This window comes from Phalacrocorax carbo, chromosome 5 (genome assembly GCF_963921805.1).
Source record: "Phalacrocorax carbo chromosome 5, bPhaCar2.1, whole genome shotgun sequence".
NCBI classification, from domain to species: Eukaryota; Metazoa; Chordata; class Aves; order Suliformes; family Phalacrocoracidae; genus Phalacrocorax; species Phalacrocorax carbo.
The window spans coordinates 38,527,099-38,549,647 of record NC_087517.1 but is presented as its reverse complement, the minus strand read 5'-3'; the positions used below and the strand labels follow the sequence as shown (position 1 = coordinate 38,549,647).

Here is a 22,549-nt window from a genome sequence, read left to right as displayed (position 1 = left end):
TGATGAGTAACACCAAATATATGTTTCTTTAGGGCAACAAGGACCTTGGCTTCACATAAGACTCCAGCACAAGAAAGAACAGCAACATGGCTTTCCTTTGCATTTTGCAGGGAGTAAAATGCTGCTCCTTTTTGCCAAGATGCCACAGCTGCTCATGATCCAGGACACAGACTGTCTCCCAGTTTTATTTCAGGGAATGTGGTACCCAAAAGTACAGGTGGTCCTTGAATGTGGTGTCCATAACGGAGAGAAGACTTTGTGAAAGATCCTCAGCACGAGCTTTCAAAAACCCCATGACAACGAGCGGGCTGAGCCGAGAGGCCAGGGGCTAACACACAGGGACGGTGATTCTGCCACTCCATTAAAGGTTGTCACTTCGGTCTAAGCTCTGATGGGGCTGTTAGGTCAAGTCTGCCCAGTTGCTACTGGTGTCATGGCTGCTCGCTGGCAGGGACAGAGGACTCTACCCTGCTGAAAGGGCAGGCACCTGTCTTGGGCACTACTCTAATTTACACCAAAGTTAAAACTCAAATGAGTAAGCACTCTCTGCTCCTGGTTTTGGAAGTCAGCCCAATTCTTCCACAAACCCCAGCCCCCAGCATACCAAATCAGGACATCTGGAATCCCCCTGCCCCCCAGATAACTCAGGGACACAAACCCTTTCAGAGTACTGGAATGTACAGGGGATGCTGAACCAGCTGCTGATGGTATGGGGAGCCGCAGCCTTTCCTCTTGGTTGGGTTTAGAAGGCCCCGTGGCTCCAAAAGCTGCTGCCCTCCTTATAAGCACACCCAAGGGCACAACAGCTGCTCAATCCCCACCCCATCTTGCTCTGGCACCAATGTTTAAACTGCAGTAGCCATCATCCAGATACTCCCTCCAGACACCTGAAAGAGCCTCCCTTCACTGATAGAGACTCAACCAGGGGCCTTTAAGTGAGGTTACATGCCAAAGCATGGCTTCAGCGGTGCCAAATATCTGGGATCATATCCTGTACAAGGCCAAGATGCCATTTCAAAGCCCTCTTTCATTTCTTATTGATGCTGCTGTGGTTGTCAATCGACTGCAGATTTCTCCACTGGCACTAGAATCTATTACCTCCATGATTTTCATTTCCCAGGAAACCTTTCCAGTCCATTAAGTTTTCGACGGACAGGTTTACCAGCCCCAGAGACAAATGTACGGACAGTGGCAAGAGTCTTTAAAAAAGGTATCTGAGCTTTCACCAAATATTTCCAGAAAACTGTTAGAAATAATTGGCAACTAATGGCAAGAGCAAGAATTAGATCTGTGATGCATCTCCACAGTGATGTGTGGTGTCTGCTCCCTTTGTGCCCTTTTTAATGGTTTTCCTTCAGACTCAGGCACTTTTTCTCCTTCTCTTCCAATCTACTATAACCTCAGGCTCAACCTGCTGAGGAGCTGAGTTTGCTATGAACACCACTTCCTAGGTTAAACTGCTCAGGCTCTGATATTTGCCTCTGACAGCCCTCATGCAGCAGTATCCTTTATAATCTTCTTCTCTCCCTCCTGCTCCTCTGTGCAATGCTGTATTATTATTCCAAGGATTGTTTTTGACAGGTGAAACTTCCTATGGGCAGGGCTCACGGCATCTTCCTGCCTCGCAGGTACGTGCCCTGGCACTGCCACAGGGATCCTGCCAGCAGAGGAACCAGGGCTGGTACAGCTCTCCCCGGGGAACAGCCAGCTAGTCAGCTCACATAACAGTGTCAGTGATTTCTCAGGTCGGAGTTGCCCCAGTCAGACCAGAGTTTGTCTCCCCAGCTCTTCTCCTTCCCTGACTGTAGTCACCTGTGTTTCACTACTGCCATTCAGCCAGTTTGCTCAGCCCACCTATCTATTCCCTTCTTCCCACCTGAGCACCCATTTCACAGCAACAGGGACAGCTCCTCCTAAAAAGCATGTTACATCCCCACAACTTCACCGGGACACCCTTCCCAGACTGGAGCAGCATCACCCCCCAGCTCTTTCTAGCAACAACTCTATCTGATACCACTATGGTGGCAGCAGATCTTGAGTTTGCTGTAGCCATGGAAGATGCCATCTGGTCTCTGTAAAGCAGAACTCATTTAAGGCATAAACAAAGCTTAACATGCTGGAACTGCACGGCACAACAAATGCTCCAGGAGAAAACTGAAGGGATGATAGGAAGGAGGGACGGGGAGGAGGAGATTGAAAATTATGTCAAAACTTCACATGCATTCACAACGTCATCCCTCAGACACCTACCAAGAAAATTAACAGTGAGCTTGGTTAAAGCAAAGGGTAATTAACGCTCCTGGAGCACTGAGGCTAAAACAGGGATAAAGAAAGATGCAAACAGATGGAAAAGATAAAATAATATGTTTCGTTAATTTTGCTACATTTTAGGGAAGGAATACAGGCAGAGCACTGCAAAAGGATTAGCTACATGTGTGCTTGCAGGATTGGGAAAACAAAGCAATTTCAGTCAAAATGTGGCTGTCACGATCCCCAGTGGGGTGCAGAGCAGTTTCCAAGGTAACCAGCACTAATTGTTGGCACAGTGGAAACGAGTCAACAACAAAGGCACTGAGCAACCCCTGCTACTTACTGAGGCAAAATACCCCAAATATATTCCTGCAGAAAGGAAAGATACAAAGTGGCTATTTGCTATCTTTGACAATTTGAAAAGCAAACAGGACCTATGGATTTTTTGTCCCCCCGGGTCCCACAATTCTGAGTGCAGCAGGACTACAAACCAAATCGCTATTCGATTTGTTTAGAGGCATTAGCCAGTCCCCTAAGGACAGGTCCTGAATTCACGCTCAGCTCTCCTGGAAGCTGGTGGATGACTCTTGTTTCTGTCAAGACTGCTGAAACACTGGGGAAAAAAAGACCTGGGCTTCACCCAGTGACATTTATGATAGAAAAAACAAACATCTTGGACTCTGTCACTGAGATTGTGACAACTCTAAGTACTGCCTCCTGCACTCAGATTAAGAGAGAAATGCACAGCAGCAAAGCAGTATGAATAAGTTATATAAAACCCAAATAATACCAACAGATTAGCGCTTGCGACTGAAGAAAAAAGCAGTAACATAGCTTTACAGAATTCAAATATTTGCTCACAAATGGCTTTCGTGAGTGTAAATATTTTGCTCTAAGTAGGTCCTTGATCTGGATGTTGGCAATATCAACAGTAATTGGCAGGAGATATGAAGGCAAATAATGGAAACATCGGCTTTTAAATTAAATGAAACCACAACACAACTGACATGTATCATTTTCCCAATAAACTTGTTGACTTTAAGCTACTGTAGCATCAATAAGGACAGTGACAGATTAATTTAATCACCAGGATTTACCAGCTAACCAACTGAACAGGTCAGAAAAGGCTTGTATTTTGGGAAAGAAAGAGCTTTGATTGTTTAATGCATTGAACCCCAACAGTATGAACATTCAGACCACTGTGGGGGAAAGATGTATTGCAGTGAGTATGTGAGAAAAGCATGTACAGGGGAGCTACAACTGGATACCCAGCACAGCAGCTTCACACCCTGGTGAGCCCCACAGCAAATGGCTTACGCCTCCGTGTTTTGAGGTACCTCAGGCATTCAACAGCCCCTCCTACCTTCTCCATAAACTCCAGATTGTAAATCTGAATCACCGTTATCCAGCCCCTTACTGTATCTGCTTTATAGTAGTGTAAATCTGGTGCAAAACTGGTGTCTCATGTGCAGCTGAGCTGTGCCAGACTGGTGGTGCTCTGGTACAAAGAGGAGGCAGGAGGGTGGCTTTCCCGTGCAGCCCCAGCTACTCTGCAGTGTTTGGGAAAGCAGCGGCTCAGGGCTTGAGCTGCCTGTCCTGGGACTGCTTCCACACCTTCTATGTGTACTTCACCTCCACTGCCCTGACTGCATTTTTCCTGATCACCTGCTTCAGCGAGAGAGTTGGACAGATCATACAAATCTCAAGGCACACAAGTGGCAAAATTCAAAGCAACTCATGCTAGGAGCCAGGAGCAATTCAGAAGTCTGCAGCGAGCCCTCTCCTCTGGCTCCCCAGCACTCCCTGTGCACTGTTCTTTAGGCAGAGGCCTCTGCCATGCTGTCTAGCAGCTGTAAAACAAAATACCAAGGGATCAGTCTCCACACCCCCCCGCCCTGAAGTATGAAAGTCTATTAAAAAGGAGTCATACAATTGTCGGAACAATAAAGCAGTGCTTTAAAAATGAGCCCTCATTACTGCAAATACTTGTTCCCTGTGCATCCCCCTAAGTCCTATCTTCTTAAGTCTACTACTGCTTGGAACAAAATATTTACTACTGTCAGCATTTCCCAGACAAGTCAGAGGTGGGAAAAGCTAGTCGGTTCTGCTCTGTGTGATGTGTTGGTAACACAATTTACAACTAACATGCAATATTGAAGCAGACAACACCAGACCCTCAGCCAGGGCAATGCAGTGAGGTCCCGCTGCCTTTCCTTGGACTTGGTATCAGCTAAAAAAATCACTTGCACAATGAAGCAGCTGTATCTACCTTTTTTAAAACATGGACTCCCTAGGACTCACACAGAAGAAATCACTTTGGCTTCAAAACAAGGAACCGGATACTTAATCTTTTGAGTGTGAGTAAATACACGTAACAGGTAACTCACTTTTAAATCAATATTTGTTTTGAACTTCAGTACATGTTAAGATTTTAAATAAACAGACTTTTAAGAACTAACTCTCTTAATATAAATGGAAGAACGTCCCATAGAAGTCAATGGAGCTTCAGCCACCTACAGCAGGTGACACGTCCCTTGAAGTTCATTTTTAGCTCCTTTTGGGCTGAGTTTAAACACTTTCTACAGTGTCTCCTGTGATCTTTTTACAGAAGAGTTCAAAGTATGCTACATGAACTCTACTGAATTTAAGTTTAAAATTAACATTAACCTGTGCACATGTTGTGTGGGATTTCTACTTGTGCCTGGTCAGAAGGACTGAAAATCATTCTGTCATTGAAACAGAATTTTAGTTCATCCTGTCAGGGGATATGGTGACACATGAAATGCAGCAATACTGTGCCCCATTCACCCTAAGGCTCACATGCTACCAGCCCAACCCTGCTTAACCAGCTAGCTCTGCAATGCAGCAACAGCTGCACAGCTGAGCTCCCAGCTCTGCTTCCCAGCCTCGCCCCGCACCTCTACCAAGCCAGATGTCTTTCTCCTGCCGACTGTGAGGAACCGTGTTGTGCATTTAAAAATGAGCATGTAAGTGTTCCCACAGACCGGCAGAGCAGAACAGGTCCCGTGTCACACACAGATTAGCCAAGTCCTGCAGAGGTCATGATGTGGGTGGATTTTCAGAGCAGTTCTCAGCCCTGCTCAGCAGTTCTGCCATCTCTCCCCCTCTGCTCTGGCACCGGCCCGGAGGAAGTGAGTCTTGTCTCTGCCAGGTCACTGCCATGGACCAGGACTCATCCCTGACCACTCACACGGCCTGCTCCCATCCACTGCCTCCCTACCCTTGGAGACTACTGGCCCACACCCCTAAGCATGCCAAGTGATTAGGAAAGAGAAATGTGCATCTACTCTTGCAGAAGGGAGACATGAGAGATGCACATAAAAGCCCTCCATCCACCTTCCGAACTACCTCTTGCACTTCTGACAGACCTGTATTCTCTGGGCATTTTAAACACCCACAAGCTTCTGCAGCCACGGTGAAGGGGATCATCTGGGTGCTGTGGGGAGAGCTGAGACCAGGGTTTGGGTTGCTGCAGTCACCGGGTGAGGTCTGCATCCAAAGGCTCTCAAGCGTACAGAAAATGAGGAGTGGCTGTGGAAATTCAAGGTCACAGAGGAGCTACTCTGGATGGCTGGGACAAAGCTGGGAGTACATAGAGAGAACAAGAAAGGAAAAAAAAAAAAAAACCAGAGGCAACATAAGTGACAAAAAAGGAAGAGCTGATAGAGCAATTGTTTAGAATGACAATATATTCTTAAATAGAGAGAAAGGATGACAGTGAAAGGAAAGAGAAAGCAACTCATGGACAGGAACAGCTAAGGATTAGCTCCCTTTACAGCTCACCAGCAACCTGTGCAGGCTGCATTACCCCGGATTTGGCACATACTCTGAATTTGGGGAAAAAAGCAATAGTCACAGCTGAAGCTTTTTCCTTCTCTCATGTGTGGGGCAATGCAATGGATCAAAACAGTTTGGGTATGTCAGCAAGACTGCCACATCTACTCAGCACTGGCAGCTGATACTTCTGCTCTTTTTTATTAATGTATCTGTTCACCAGATACACGGGCTGCATGGACGGAGGAGCAGACTCTAAATTAGTTTTATCATAAGTGCCATAGGCTACATGGGTGGCTGGGAGCTGTACCAAACTGATCACATATCACTATGAATTAGTCTCAAGGAAAGAAATAGGAACAAATAATTGAAATACCTGGGGTTTATTTTCCCCTCCCAAAGTATATAGTGCCTCCAAGTGAAACTGATTTCTGTGAAATATTCTACCTACTCAGTCCTGAGTGGAAAATGACTCTCTGGGAAGCAGCTAACAGGTTTTCCTGCTTTGGAGATAATGATATCTCACAGTTATTTTCCATATGCTGCATGCAACTAAAAGTATTAAAGTTTTGACCAGGTATTTTCCACATGCAGGAGAAGGGTTCACTCACATGATGTATGTCCACAGCTGGGGCGCCTTGAGTTTCTTGCACTTTTTGCATGTTATGACGAATGCCTCAGTAATAACAAAACCCCCCAAAACAACCAAGACCTCATTTTTAAACCATCACCTCAGAATGGGTTTTCCAAGCACCACTGACTCCGCTCTGCAGTCGGTCTGTGAAACATGTAAATGTTTTGCTCAGCATCTCCCAAGGAACAAATGACAGAGCCAAAACCAGCACGCACCCCTCTTGCTTTGAGTCTTGCCTTTGAATTTCCACATCAACCTTTTCACAGCTGGTGGAGACAGGCACTGAATCATCAGCGCTCATCTCCCAGCTAATGCCAGCCACTTTATGCTGATTTCCATCCCTTCAGCTGGCAAAGGCAAGCAAACCTGTATTAATGATTATTATAAGGATTTCATTTAAAGTGAGCAGTAAATCTACCAGTAGCAGCTCCACAAAATGGAAAGACCCAAACCAAAACCCCAGTACATGTTTGGTTTCACTCTCCTTATTCGGCATATGAATATAGCATGGGAAGAGATATCTCCTTCCCTATATTATAACCTCACAGACTAAAACAGCAAAGACGACAAAGACGGGGGTTTGTCCCTGGCTTCCTTCTAATCTTTCATTTGAGTTCCTTGCTCAAATTAAAACCCAGATTGCCTTTGCTTTCCAATTTTAATACAGAGTAGCTCATCAGGGTTAGTCGAACCAAGAAATTTGCATATAAATACGTACTGTAAATATGCCCCAAAGTAATATTTCCTTTTTATTTCCATGAAAGTCGTGCCTCTGTGAGGACAGCAGAGTGAGGTCCCCATTGCAAAGCGCTCCCAGTCTCTCTCCCCATCTACCCTGTCTCCCTTAACCTTGAGAAGCAAACACTAGAGGAAAAGGAAAAAAAAATATTAAATCTTCCTTTCCTTTGTCAGACTCAGAGCCTTTGGCTCAGAGCTGTTACAGAGAGGCTGTGCACTCCTGAATGCTAAATAAGCTCCCAGGCTACATACTTTCTCTCGGTGGAGCTTAAAAAGAGATCTCACTCCACGCAGGGACGTGTTGGCATGGCAACGCGGAAAAAAGAAATCAGCAACGCCTGGCACTCCTTGCAGGAGCACCAGACTGTTTGTGCGACTCTCATTTTTGTAAGTGATCTGATGGCACCTACCTCTGCTCTGCCCAAGGTTAAACCTGCGCCCAGCTGCGTGTGGAAGGGCAGACGTCCGGCCGGCACGCAGGGAGGACCTGCCTCCATCAGAAGCACCTGGGGGCAACGGGGAGCTGTGCCTTGCACTGCGCTAACCTGTGGTTAGTCAGGGCTGGAAAACACACCAAGCCACACGCATGAGCCTCCGTAATGGGGAAAAAGGAGGAAAGGATGTGCAAAGCGTGGGGGGTGAGCAGGTTAATGACCACAGCTCTGGGATCTTCTGTTCCACGGCATGTGAGACCCTGAGAGCTAATAATTGCCTGCACACAGGGCAAGGGGCCAGGAAATGAGGCAGGCGATGCCCACCAGCATGTCCCGGGCTGCCAGCTAAGAACCTTGCTGCTTCTCTTTCAAGGTGACTTTGGAGAAGAAGATGCCATTTTCAGCTCTGCCTGAAACAAAAGCAGCTGTGTGTCTGCAAAACAAGACTCTGTTGTTTTGGAAATGAACCTTCCTCCAAATCTTCAGGCCCTCAGATCAAAACTGGAATGAAAAATTATGTGCTGGCACAGTCCCCAGTGATACCGCCTTCCAGCTGCAATTGCAAAGACCACTGCCCACTGCCAAATATTGCCCAGTGCTCCTGCATGTCCTTCATGCTGCCATCCTGGGGATGGAGACCATGATGGCTCCCCTTCAGACATGACAGGGAGGAGTCGAATCGCTCCACCTTCACCTCTCTGCAAGGGGCAGAGCTGAGCCAAGCCCAGAGGCCGTGAGCCCACAGAGGAGCAGTGCACAGCCCTGTCCAGGGCCGTGCCACCTCCCCACGGTTCTGCCACAGCCCTTCTGCGTGACCTTGGGCAGCTCTTTTCATACCTGTCTCGCTCTTCTCCTGGCTTTTACAAGCCTTGTCTACTTTACGTAATTCATAAATGCACAAGCCGTCTCCTACAATACGCTGAAAAGGACTCTGGCACAATGAGCCACAATTTAGAACAAGGCCTCTGGACGCAACTGCCCCAGCAGTCACTCAGCTAACACCGGTGCTGGAGGGTCGAGATCCAGCCTATGGAAGCAGCAAAGTCAGGATTTACAGCCCCATCACAGCAGGCAGTCAAACATAGATGGTGGGGAGGAAGGGCAGGGGCAAACAGACAAAAGGCAAATTTTTGTCCACAAGAAAGGGATGCAAAAGCAAAAATTTAACTCCCAGGATGTGTTCTGTATTTGATGTGATATTCATCCTGCAGCAGCAATAGCCATCCTGCCTAAAGCAGCCCCCAAAGAACATCTGCAGACATTTTTAAAAGGCACCTTCAACAAACAGCTCTCGTGGCATATAGCCTGAATTACTGGTGTGGTAGGAACAACATGTTATGAAAGATATTTCCTCCGTATCCTGGCCTGGTTGCTCTGTGTTGCCTCTCCAAGGTTGTTATCGATTATGTTTTCTGGGAACACTGACAGCACCAAGAGAGCGCTGGTTGCCAGGCCAACACACTCATAGGCGTTTTGCTCTTACTCCTTACAGAAGCACAGATACTTATGCAATTCCCTCTTACGATGTTCACACCGTAATAAGAAAACACCAAAGTGAATCAAAATACCAACAGGGAGCCCAAAGGAAATGGCTGGTTGACGCCTTCTCTTGGCCAGATTCGACACTGGCATGGCACAAGGCAGCAGTTGACTCTGATGGCGTTACTGCACCTGGTTTAAGAAACAGTTTTCAGAAGTTAATCCGAACCACTCTTTTCAGTAGTGCTTTAGGGATAAAAGAGACTGATGACTAAACTTCTCCACGTGTCTGATTCCCAGCCATGGGAGTCAACGGCACCTGCACACCGGGTTATCTCGCCCCACTCCCTTTCAGGTAATAATTTTTGCATGCTTGCACTGCCCAAAACTGTGCCAGACTCTCCAGCTCCTACCAATACGTTTCAGTCACTGACTGACTGATTTCTGAAGTCCCAAGACTGTGAGGAGTGACCAAGAGGTGGGAGGGCAAAGCCAGCCCCTCAGAGAGGTTAGGGTTGGACAAAATGTGATGTCTTACTGGATTTAGTGACTGATAGTGCCAACCACAGAAAAACCTGCAGAGATTGCTCTCTGCAGCAATTAATGAATATTCAGAGTCAGGGGGAAGATGGCTGGGGGTGGGAGACGCTTGGGAAAAGACAGAGTTTCTCTGGCCTCATTCCTCCTCCTCTACAGAGGAACAGCTGAGGGGACCTCTACAGCAAGCTTAACAGAGAACGGTAAAAACTCCCATATTCCCAGCATTTCCTGAAATCCTACTACCAGAGCCTCAGGACAGTGGCTCTGTCCTAGTGTCAGTCAATGTTAAGGACAGTATATCCCATATTCCCAGCAGAACCCAAAGAGGTTCTGCTGCCTCCGTCTACGCTCTCTTCAGGCAACATAATTTGAACATGTCTAAAATATTCCAATATGTCCCAGAAAAATGACACTTGTATTTCTCTTAACATGGAGAAGAAAAGTTTCAACAGTCTGGTACACTTGCCTGTATCTAAATTGGCAAAGATGGTAGTGCACAATAATTGCTGTCACATCTCCTGGGCAAAAGGAGGGAGATCAAAATGCCTAATTAACAGCTTCTTTCCCATGAGAGCCATCAATGACACGGTAAGATGCACTCTTCAAGCTTTGTAAAATAAACAGCTGAAATGGGACAAACACAGCAATCATATTAATCTTTGAATGTCATTGATATTGCATCCTTCGGAGCAAATATCAATATTTTGTCTGTGTTGCTCAAGACATGCTGCTTGCTGAAAATGCACATCTGACACAAAGGCTGAGGCACCTTTGGGGAACAGGCATTCAAGGAGCTTGTGGGGGGCTCTGGAAACTCTAGGAGGACTTGGGCAGCAGCAGGATGTCCAGTGCAAACAGCCAAATGAAAAGAAAAGCTCTGACAAAGCAGTCCTGTTGGAAAGACAGACTAAAAAGGCCTCCATACAAAGAAGGCCTGTTTGTATGTTTATTGGTAGTGCCATCTGAGTACTATCACTTGTATGGCAAGAGAGAGAGAAAAAGACACACAAATGAAAAGAAGATTAAATGAGAAGTCACTAGAGGGGGAAAAAAACATTAACAAACCATGGGACCAAGCAATAACTCGGTGCAGTTTCAGCCTGGAAAAGCTGTCATGACCTCTTGCACAGAGCTGCAATCCTGGCCCCGCACAACACACCATTGCAGCTCCAGTCCTGCCCCTTGTGGGCTGAACACCCTGAGCCAGCAGAACTGAGCGTCATAGTGATTTTCTAGCAGCGCAGTAGTTGTGAGGGCCACGAACAAGATCCTCTTTACCTGGAGAATGGCTACTACAAGGCAAGGCTAGGAAAGACAGTGGGATACAGACTGTTTCCTTGACACACTGCCAGGTGGCTGAAACAAGCACTGTCACTATCTTCACCATGGCTTTTCTGCATAGCCAACCTAAAGGGACTCCCCACCCCTACTCAAGTATTTAGTGGCCATGACTGGGCAGCCTTTCAGGCTGACACTCCCTCACAGCTTTCATCTCACCGGCTCTTGGCCCTTCGTCTCTCCTCGCTCTCCCACTGCTGGGTCTGCTCCCCCACCCTTCCTCAGCCCCTCGCTCAACCCTGAACTCAATGCTGCCACTTCTTCATTCCTCTTCACAGGTCTAGGGGTCCCTCCTCTTTCTGTTCCACTTATAGACTAACGCGTACCAGTCTGCAGGTCCACCCAGCCACCAAAAAACCCGGACCCTCTCATTTATCTGTCCTGGGTTCCCGCCCACCCACCTTTCTTACCACTCAAGGGCTCTGAAAAACAAGGCAGGAGTGCTCAACCTGTGGTCAGTCTGCTGTGCTGTGCCAGGAAGTCTGCTACAATTTTCCAGCAGTCTCTGCATCCCACCTGGTTTGGGTACCTTGCCAATTAATGAAGGGCTCTGTTTGTCACTCTGGCAGGACGTGCTACTGTCCTTAACATTGACTGACACTAGGACAGAGCCACTGTCCTGAGGCTCTGGTAATAGGATTTCAGGAAATGCATTCCCTTCATCTGTCAAAAAAAATAATTCATCAAATAACTGTGTGGGTAATCCAAACGCCCTCTGATTATAAACTTGAATTTGACATATAATGAAGAAAGCGCTCAATCAGCTGAGTCACTGTACATAAAGACATATTGTAGAAGATGCTTCACAATGCATCTAACTACTTTTACCCCTAATTACATAAATTTGACAGGTTAGTCATATTACTGAAAAGAAAAATAAATGAATTTTAAGTGTAAAAAACCCAAACCTTTTCAGCTTGATGTTCCTTGCAAGTCAAATATGACGGATTGTGTTGAATTGCTGGTTCCCAGGGACACTGTAGTGCAACTGTACTGCTCCTCAGCGCTTCCTCCCAGTTGACCTCGACTTTTCAGTAAGCAAAGAAAAGGCTGCCACTCTCGTATTGCATTATAAGTCAAACACATCCTGTGCTCTACTATTGGGTCCAATCCAAAGCTTTCACATCAGCCCACTTCAGAAGCAGTTTCTGAAGATTACGCTATCACACCTCCTTTGCAGCACACATCTCACGTGATGTGAAAATGTTTGGCTTGACAAGAGCTACAGATGTCATCCTCCCCTCTTAGTACTTCCAAAATCCTCACCAAAGACGCTCTGTGTGTGTGCGTGTGGCTGAGAAAGGACATGGACAGGCATAGACAGGGGAGAGCACATCGAAACTCAGTGGATTTCAGGCTGTAGGGAGCTGAACTGCCCCAAAGGCAACTTATCTTCAGGAGTTCCTTGAGAACTGCATGGGGCTGTGGCTGGCAGAGGCATGGTGCTGAGGATGGAGCTGGGTTGAGCTGATGTGCCAGGGGCAGCCCAAGTATATATACAAATATATATACACACAAATACATATAAAAAGGAATAGCTGCTTTACTGCCCTTACTTACATTACGTTCATAACAGCTTCCTATGGGCTATGCCAAAAACCCCAGCCTACTCTCTCATGCGTATTTGCCTTTGCCGGATCAAGCCCTGAGGCTGCCCTGTCCACAGCGCTGTGCACTCTCCCACGTTCCCATCGGTCCATTTGAAAGGAGGGCATTGATGTGTCTCCATAATGCAGCCATTACCAATGTGATACCGAGACAGATCAATCAAAGGCAACACAACAGCCAGATTCAGAGGATTCCAAAATTGAAGTCAGACTCAGTAACTCTTAGAAGGACGCCAAGAGAAAGACACACACATATATACAGGAAGGCAAATTTTAACTGTGCAAACCTAAAAATGTCACTTGCAGTGATGGATGGGATGTGTTTTGGCAAGAACTGTTACTTCCTCCCCCATTACCACCCCTTGCCTCTGCATCAGTGTTGGCATAAGGTGCCTTTGTCCTGGTGGCCTGACTCTAACCTTCCCCTAACACACAGCCCTCAGATTTTACAGCACGAGCCCTGAAAATGGGTGCTCTGCTGCTTTGCTGTGCCCTGAAGGGATTATTGCACTGCTGCAGAAGACCTCTCCCTAGGAGAGGGCCATTTCATGACTAAATCCCATCTCCTGGGTCAGTCAGGTGCTGAAGAGCTTCCTCAGGCAAAATGCCTCAAAATGTAACTCAGCTTTCATCGGCAGGGATGGGGCGGTGGGTGGCTGCCTGGGAAATGCCCTGTTTATACTAGTGCTCCGCTGCAGTTGAGCTGGTTGTTGCAGTAGCTGGGGATTTATGGACTCCAACATGAAGGTTGAGAAGCCATAGATTTTCCTAGGTTATGGTGCTGGACTTGCACCAGGGAAAATAAAATCCCTGTAAATCCACCCAAACCCACAGTTTGGCTTAATTATCTTGGTTGACCTTGGCTTCCTGTGTATTTTCTCCTCAGCTGTTTAGAATCAGTGAGCTACTACAAATGATTAAATGATTTGTGTTATTGGTTATTATGTGTATCAGAGTGGCATTTAAAAACCCTACCTGATACTACACCCCACTGCAGTTAAAATTTTTAAGCACAGCAAAGATGACTGAATTTGATGGCGAATGGCAATCCTGATTTCAAGATCAAACTCTGAATCAAACACCAAAAATCCACCTCTCAACTTCTTGCTTCACAATGCATTAAGCACATCCAGCTAGTAAATACTAGTGTAAAATGGCTACCCACGCCCCGGTCCCTTTCTATCACCACAATAAGTTGCCAACAGGTTTCTCCTTCAAAAAGAGAAAAATTATTAAAAATATATCTTAAGTACCTTAAGATGGTTTACATTGCATTAATTAAACATGGGTTTAGCCAGTGTGTGAGTGTGCAGTGCAAAAGTTTCCAGAGAGCTAGGAATTCATGCATGAAGGCAAGCAGTTTTAGGGACTTTTCTGGTGTTCAAGGACAAAGAAAGATGCCACGAGATAAGCTACATTAAGACTCCTAAACAAAAACTGTATGTATTGACAGTCAGCCCTCACCCCAGAGATCCTGCAATCTAAGCAGGCAGTGAGAAAAAAGCAGGGGAGAAGGAAATGAGCCCACAATGTGGTGACTGAAGCAAACTTCGCCCAGATCAAGAGCAGTCTTGTTGCCTTGGTAAGTGCATGTCCCCAGTCCCGCTGCCTCGTTTTCACTCGTTCTGCTGTTTAACCCCTTTCCTCAAAATCCAACATGTAAACACACTACTACAATGCTGGCTGATGGGCAGCAGTGGGTTGTGGGTTCCCACCTCCTCTCACCCATTAGCTGCAAACTTTTAAATTAAACATCCAGGTCTCTCTCAGACACTGACAACTGCTCAGAACCTCAGCTTGAAAAAGCCTGAGAAGAGCACTTCTCCCTTTCAAAGGAGAGGAAATTCCTCTTCATCCTCTAAAGTTATTCCCACTTCTCCAAGTGTATGGGTGGGACTTGCCCAAGACTGCATGAAAAATCTGTGGCAAAGAAGAGAAACGCACTCAGTCTTCCCACAGCCCACACCAACCCTTAAGAACTGCAGCATCTTACCTCTGTGATTCCTGTACATTGGCTTCTGCTTATTTGCTGGCTAAGCATAGCACGAAGTTGGGTTACAGCAAAGAGACAAGACCTTGTTATCATCCCCCCAAACAATCATCAACAGCGATTGCTTACACGGGATTTCTTTTACCTTTGGCTTTCAAGTTTTGGCTATCCACAAGAAGAGACTCTCAAAATCTAAACCCATTTACTTTTACCAGAGAGTATAATTTCCAGCACAATTGCTTATGAAATGACTGTAGGGTCCAAGAGCCGTAAAATTCTCCAGCTGCTGAGAAATTATGGATGGCATCTCCAAATGATGTCAACAGCTAACAAACATTGCTAGAAAGATCTCTTTAGCATGCATGGATGGATGCATCAAGGGCAGTTGTGTCTCTACAAGAGAAATTCCTCTTGCACTGTGCATTTGGGGTTTAAAGTGGGAACTCTGCATAGACAGAATTAGCATTTATTTCTAAAACAGGAAACTTGCTTTGCATATTTCATTTTGACACAGTCACACTTTTTTTCTTTCCCAAATAACAAGCTGAATCTTAAGATCCTAACATAGTCTACAAATAGACAAAGTCCCAGGGAGTATCCAGTGAAATATGCCTGGACAAGGGTGAATACATGCTGACGCTGAATTGTGGTATTCCCGGTCAGACTGAGTAACACATTTTTCTGCAAATAGTTGGTGGTTTCAAGGTGTTCTTACTTGTGAGCAATAACAGAAGAACCCATTTGTCATGCACACACAAACACATGCAAGACCAATATGAGCTATCTCTCCAAACAGATGAGGAAACAGCTGAGCAGTTTCCTATTCCCTTCCAGCCCAGAGAAGCTGAGTGGATGCTCTACACCAACCTATTCTCTCATCCCCAGAGAGTTGACCATGTCCCATCTACCAAGATGTACTAAGGCACTGTCACACCTTTCCTGAAGTCTTCTCAGAGCACTGCCCAGGATCCTGGGTAAGGACGCAAGCTGTGCACACCCAGACGAAGATGCAGCCCTTGCTGTGAAGAGCTAGTGCCCTTCCAAGGCACACGCTCCCTCATGTCAGCTCTCCCGTGCCCTAGGGCACGCTTGGCTCCAGCTAACGTTTCCCCTTGGAGAAACATCATCCAGTGGTCTGCAGAGCCCCGTGTTTCGTGGCGGGGCACTGAGGTGCATTACCTGCAGTCTCTCTGTCTCCCGCTGACAGCTCTCCATTGATCCCATTCTCTTTGGTCTGAGCGTATGTCCCCGGCTGCTCGTGGCCGCCCAGCCCTGGCTCCTCGTCCTCTCGGTAGGGAAATCCATTGGCACTTCTGACCAGTCCAGCACCTGCGCCACTCTGTTCCTTAATTTCAGGAGAATGTGGGTGTGAAGAAGCCTCTGTTAGCTGACCTGAAGTCCAGTGCGGTGCCTTGGCTTCGTCTTTCCTGTCCTCTGCCATGTTTCCTTGCCTTCAGCACTTGGCCTGTAACGACATTAGCAGGAGAGATCAGTTCCAAGCAGGTGATGGTGCCCCTCGCTGGCAGGCAGTGACTGGGCCCAGCACAGGCACATTACCAGCAACACTGCCAGGGAAACTCATGTCTGGCAGATGAGAGAGGGTTTAGATGCAGAAGTGTCTCTGCTTGTCTGTCCTGGGCATAAATAAACTGCTTTAAAACCAAAACAAACCACAAGTGGTAAGAATTATGGGTCAAGCCCTCCCTGACTCCCATATGCCTTGCAATTATTAGCAACAGTTTCTTGAGGGCTGCCCTTTTGTTAATCTGATTTTAACTCATTAATTGCAGGTAAATGTCGATGCACTTAATGAGAAGTGAATCGGTCATCATAACGCAACGACAGCTTCCCAGGGTGATAAAAGGAAGAATGCCACAACTGCTCAAAGAAGTGAAGCTTCTATTGCAATTTTCATTGCAGTTGCAAAAATCGGGTGCTCTTCAGGCACAGGACTGCAGGGCGATGCATCCTCTGCGGCACATGTAGTCTGATCTAGGCACGTTTGAGAACACTCACTGGGTTCCCACAGCATGTTCTATTTGACCGTGTTTATATCCCCTCTTACTCGCTGTTTTGTGAACATTCACACTCACTCCCTTTTGTCCTATTCAGCCTGTGGGGAACAGTTGTTTCCCACACAAGCATTTGCATTCTCTTATGACTATCACTATTTATACATAAACAAAACAAATCATTATTTGCTACTTCACACGTATTTTGCTCCTGTTAATTAGCTCTCATCTGTCCAAGTGAGGAAAGGAAGCCACTACACAAGCCATAGGCTTTGGCTGCTCCTCACAGAATGTAGTAGTAGCTCCTCAATATGTAAGTCTAGGAAGACAACATATTGTAATCTGTGTTTCCATGATAGGGTAACCTCTGAGGAGGAAAGAAAGGCTTGACCTGAGCTAGCTACTTTAAAGCGAAAACCATCAGGCCTTTTCCAAAAGCACTTGATACCTTTTTTTTCCTGGGAGAAGAAAAAACACCTAAAAGAAATCAGTTGAACATCACCAGCCACGTATCACAGAGGCTGAGCAGTGTAGAAAACAAGGGACAAAACTGGATGATGCATATATTCTGCAGATGTTTAACAAAAGCAACCAAACAAACCAGAAGAAAACCCTAGTTTCTACAGAGTCAGGTCAGTTTGGAAAAAACCTCTAAACATGAGAAAAAGCTATTGTTGTTTGTCAGATAATCATTCACAATTGATAACTCGACCCCTTTCTGACTGGATATTATTGTTTAATAATAATGGCTTTCAGAGCTACTTTAAATTAAAATATCATGGTGAATCATGAAAATTAGTTTTCATTCACAATAAATATGTGACTCAAATTGTGGTTCCACCCCAAAAAGGGCTAATAACTCTTTTGCCTCCTGGTGAAGCTGCTGTGTTTTGGGAAGTGCAGCTCTGTCTGCTCTCACCCTGACCCAGCACTCTTCCCTGCGGATAACGAATTGCATGAAGACTGCAGGAGCAGGTGAAACTTCAAGCCCAGTTGAGCTGTAATGAAAATGGTGGGCTGAGCTGTATCACAAAGCTTGGTGGCAATGAGACATGCCTCAATCAACCACAGAAATAGTAAACATGCTCCACATCCCTTTGGCTTCCCCTCCTCCTTTACCCTGATGGAAGATTCATCAGCGAGCCATTCTGCATATACAGCAAGAGCCTTAATGCAGCCATGTCAAATCATACCAGAAGAGATGATGGGGCAAGTACGGAGGAGAGAGCCTGAGCTGGGCAAAGATCATTCTCTATGAACCAAAGAAATAACCCTCTGCCTTTAGGTCTGTTTACTACATTACACTAGAAAACATTTTTTCATCAGAACCTTTCCAAAACACGAGGCGACAGGACAAACATCTCTCTTTGTGCAGGAGTGAGTAGCACATATCCAGAGCCACCAACATTTGGAGTCTGAGGACAGAACAGAGCCTGTTCTGGGAAAAAAGGAGACATTCTCATCTATGTCCTCTGAGGAAGCTCCAAAAAAACCAACGCAAATCCTAACTCAAGGCCTTCCCTACCAATCCAGTGTGCTTTGAACCTGACAGTGAGCCCCAGGAGCAGTATGAATCTGCCCATCAGCAGCTCAGCCCCTGGGTCACTCACGAGAGGAGCCCAGAGCCTCAGCAGGGAGACGGAGGGTTGTGCAAGACCTTAGCATGGGGAGCGTGGTTCCAAAAATCACTGGGATGAATGTAACAGTTATTATCCCACCACCGCAGTTTGGAGGCTATTATCCCTGAAGTGCCCTTCCCCATTCCAGGCAGACACTCCCTGCTTCACTTGAAGCTATTGAGGAAGGATATTCACATCCTTACAATGGACTGTGTCACAGAAGTCCTCTGTGAAAGTAACAGAAGTGCTTTTATCTTTAAAAATAAATACAGTGGGCAGGCTTCAATGAGAGCTGTGTGTATCTGGAGGCAGAATTTGGCTCAGTATTTATAATAGATGGTTACAGAGCGAAACATGGATGAATTCATTCTCAACTCTCTGTTATTCATCAAGTGCTCTCAGAGTTTATAATGGTAGTAGAAACACAGCGAGTCACACAATGCATCTTTGTACTCAGCAATTTAGCAATGACTATCTGCTATACGGCATGATTCATCCACAGCTCAGGTTCAAATCCAGAATACACAGATATGCTTTTTACCATCAGGTTAGTTGTTTTTCTGTCATTTCATTAGCATACCATGGAATTAAATTAATCAGGTAATTCAAATATTGACACAGAAATACCAAGAGTGGACAAATATTATGGCAGCATTAGGTATATAAAAAGAAGAAACCTGTAATAGTTTGCACAATCTAGGGAAACCCAGTACTTCAGGGAAGCAAAAAGTTCCTCTTTCTACTACAATTTATTCCTTCTTTGCATAAACTGCAATAAAGGCTTTCAAAAATATCAGAAAAGAAGGCACAGACAGTCCTCTAAAACGTCACGTTCCTTAGTTAAAAATCAATTTGGATATTAATGAGCCTTTTTTCCCTGCCCATTACAGCAAAACCTCAGTATCAGAGAATGTACAGCAGCAATCTTACTAGTACATTCTCACCAGTATGTTCTCACTGTTTTTCTTGTCCATCAGCCAAAGTTAGTGGCGGTGAGAGGGTGACGGAGCCAGGCACTGGACCACGGCAGCCCCAGGCGAGCAGGAGGCTGCGCGAAGGGTGTTGGAGCTCGCGGGCTGTACCAGGCTCAGCTGCACCAAAGCCCCGCCACTGCCCTTTGCTCCAAAGCCATCCTGGTGACAGCATGCCAATGTGCCAGGGGGCATGACTGTGAACCTCAGCACAGGCTGTGCCAGCTACATGCACGGGATTGTGGAAACACTCCTTCATTATGTTCCCCACCCTGAAGCCTGATCAAAGACAAGTGCGCAAACCAGGGTAAGGGAGTGGGTGTGGGAAATGCCCCCTCCTTCTAGAGGGATCAAGCAGGCTTAGTTTTGCACCACAGACCACATCAGTGATACTGACACACATCTCCTGTGGGCCATGCACAGCCCTCCCCCAAAAGGTTTTCCTTGCTCAGGCTGACATACAAGATGCTACTGAAAGCCTGGCCATTCCTGCCTGGAGAGATCATGTTCCACCAGCAGCCAACAGCAGCAGCAGCGAAGCAGCAGTGAAGAGACACTTCACAGACCTTAAATTCATGTCCTTGTAACTCAGGTAGTGCACTAAGGATGGCATTATGGATCCAAACTGGACATCCTGCCTTCTAAACTAAACTTGTAGCAGAAATGGTGGTAAAACAAATTCCCCCATCCTTCCCAGCCATTTGGGAAACTGTATAGAGACAAAAAATACTTAAATAACTTGGAATTAACACAGGGGGTCAAGCCTCATGGGGAACATGTGGTTCAACTTTGCAGTTACCTCCTCCTTTCACAGGCACAGTATAATTGTTTCTTAACCCATATGCTCTTTTATGTGATACCAGTTCCAGTTGCCGTGGCTGGGTTGAACCAAGCGTGAGTGCTCTGAACTCAACACACAACAAATTACCCACAGTAATAGAGCATGAGAGCATGATATGCAAAGCCCAAGACAATGCTGATTTAAACATCCTGTCATGCTAGCTGTCCTTCTATATATTGCGTGAGTACATCTTGCAGAATCATCTTAGCATTATATTAACATTGCCTTTGCATGTAAGCAGATTAATTTTCTATGAATTTCTCTTTTTAAGAGATCAGAATTAGGCCAATACTGGAGAGTTTTGCAAATACCCTGCCTTCCTGCTTCAAGCCATGTTTTTACCTACTCCTGTGTCTATAAGCCCATTCACAGTGAAATGAGGCTATTTCATTTCAGGGAAGCTAATTAATTGAGAGAAACAGCCACCTGGATACATGAAGAAAGAGCTACAATTCCAGTTCAGAGGGGAGAATAAGGAGAGCTTCCTAATAGGAGACACAACAGACTCCTCCAAAAAGAAAACAAAACTCTGGCAAGGGGCACGGCCAGGTCCTGAGCTCAGCGGGAGGGAGAGGGGAGGAGAGGGAAAGTGCCGCCTGTATGGCTCCAGGGCCAAATCCTGCTTCCCAGAGGGGTACTGAGCTCAGATGCACCACAGCAATGACTCAGCTACCCTGCTTTCCAAGGCCAGAGCGAGGAGAGGGTGGGGATCGCTCCATGCAGGTGGGCTGAGGCGCAAAGGCATGGCTAGCATGACCTCAGGTACCCAGGTCTTCCAAAATTCCTGAATGAGACTGCCTAAAAGAGAATTTGTTACAACATTTAAGAAATTCAGATAATTTCTTTCAGTGAAAATAAATTTATGAGGTGAAGCGTTCATAAATTTTTGAAGAAAAGAGGGCACCAAGAAGTAGAGAAGAATGAAGTTAAGATGTCTCTATAAGTAGTTACACACACACACAAAAAAAACCAAAACACCAAACCCACCACATTAAAAAAACCTCATCCTTCCTTACTGTAAAAACCCAAACCATATACATGAATAGGGTGTAATCTAACTCATACTGGTAAATAGCACAACCAAGAAAGCCTTTAATTCATGTCCATGTACCAACTGGCCAGCTTGGATGATGTGTCTGAATATTAAATATCAGGCACTGTGGTTAAAAGGTCCCCAGAGAATTTGCCAGTAAATTTAACTTACTGACAACTTATGTCTAGAAGAGCCAAGGAAAGTGGGTAAGTGTCGGGAGGCCAGAATAGAAACAAGAGGCTGAAGGTGGGAAATCTAGATGGACAAATTCCACTAACTTCCTGCCACCATCCAAAAGCTCAGCCTGTAGCATGTAGTACCCAATCCTGCTGGTGCTATTGTCTTCACAGGCTCTCTGCATATTTACAAAACATGAGGGCTAATTTTGCATTCCATGAATGCATGGAGAGCTTGACACCCAAATTTCACCCTTTCATTTGAGTTATTATGCATCTTCTCTCAAATTAATTTGATTATTCTGGGATGTGAGCAGTATGCCTCACACTGATCAAAAAGAATAACAGCAAACACCACTGACGGGGAAAAAGTCTCATGGTGTCTGACAGGGAACATGTTAACTTCCCTCTTGCTTAAATGCTCTGTCATGGCCCACAAACTGCTAGATGATTAGCAAAAGTTACCACTTGATCCTAAATATCTAAGTAGTAATTCTAGTAATACATTATATTATTAGGCAGAATTACACGTTCTCTCAATTGAAGCCACTCTACCTCTCAAGCCTAATAAAGGATGAACAGGTTTCTCTGCTCATTTATAACAAAGGTGATTTATTTCTTCCTTGTCCACCACTTGAGTTATTAGGTTGCAGCTGGATCCCTCTTTCTAGACAATACGAGCAAGACTGTCGTCTTAAATACTACCTTGCATTTGTTATAAATGCAGGCAGTGTTCATCTCCTTGCACTTGTATTAGCATTTGGTGGTTTTTAAAGGCTTTTCCATTTTCACACTGCAAACAGTCAATAGTCACATATTCTTTGTAGAAAATCCTTTTGATTGTAGCTTGGATTACAAAATGGATGAAAACTAATGGATAGCGCCTGGACCGGAGGCTGAACAAAGGAAGCTCACTATGGAAAGATCAAGAAAACTTACTGCAATCTGCATCCTTGCCAGAGCTGAGAATGAGGGATGGCTGCAGCCTCCGAAGCAGTCGATCAGACCTGCAGCACTGGCGCAGCAGAGAGCGAGCAGAGAGCCAGAGGGGCAGCCGCTCATGCTCCACGATCCTCTACTCTGTCCTGCGTG

At 45.8% G+C, this 22,549-nt stretch overlaps 1 protein-coding gene across 27 annotated transcripts in view; it reads right to left on the bottom strand.

Moving 5' to 3' along the window:
- Positions 1-22,549, bottom strand: part of MAP2 (microtubule associated protein 2) — a 238,636-nt gene that overhangs the window by 55,632 nt on the left and 160,455 nt on the right. For all 27 annotated transcript variants that reach the window (XM_064452055.1, XM_064452060.1, XM_064452063.1 and 24 more), the window contains one exon: positions 15,985-16,270. In XM_064452055.1, the coding sequence (XP_064308125.1) occupies positions 15,985-16,246 (262 nt within the window). In that variant the 5' untranslated portion in view covers positions 16,247-16,270. The remainder of the gene's footprint in view (positions 1-15,984; positions 16,271-22,549) is intronic.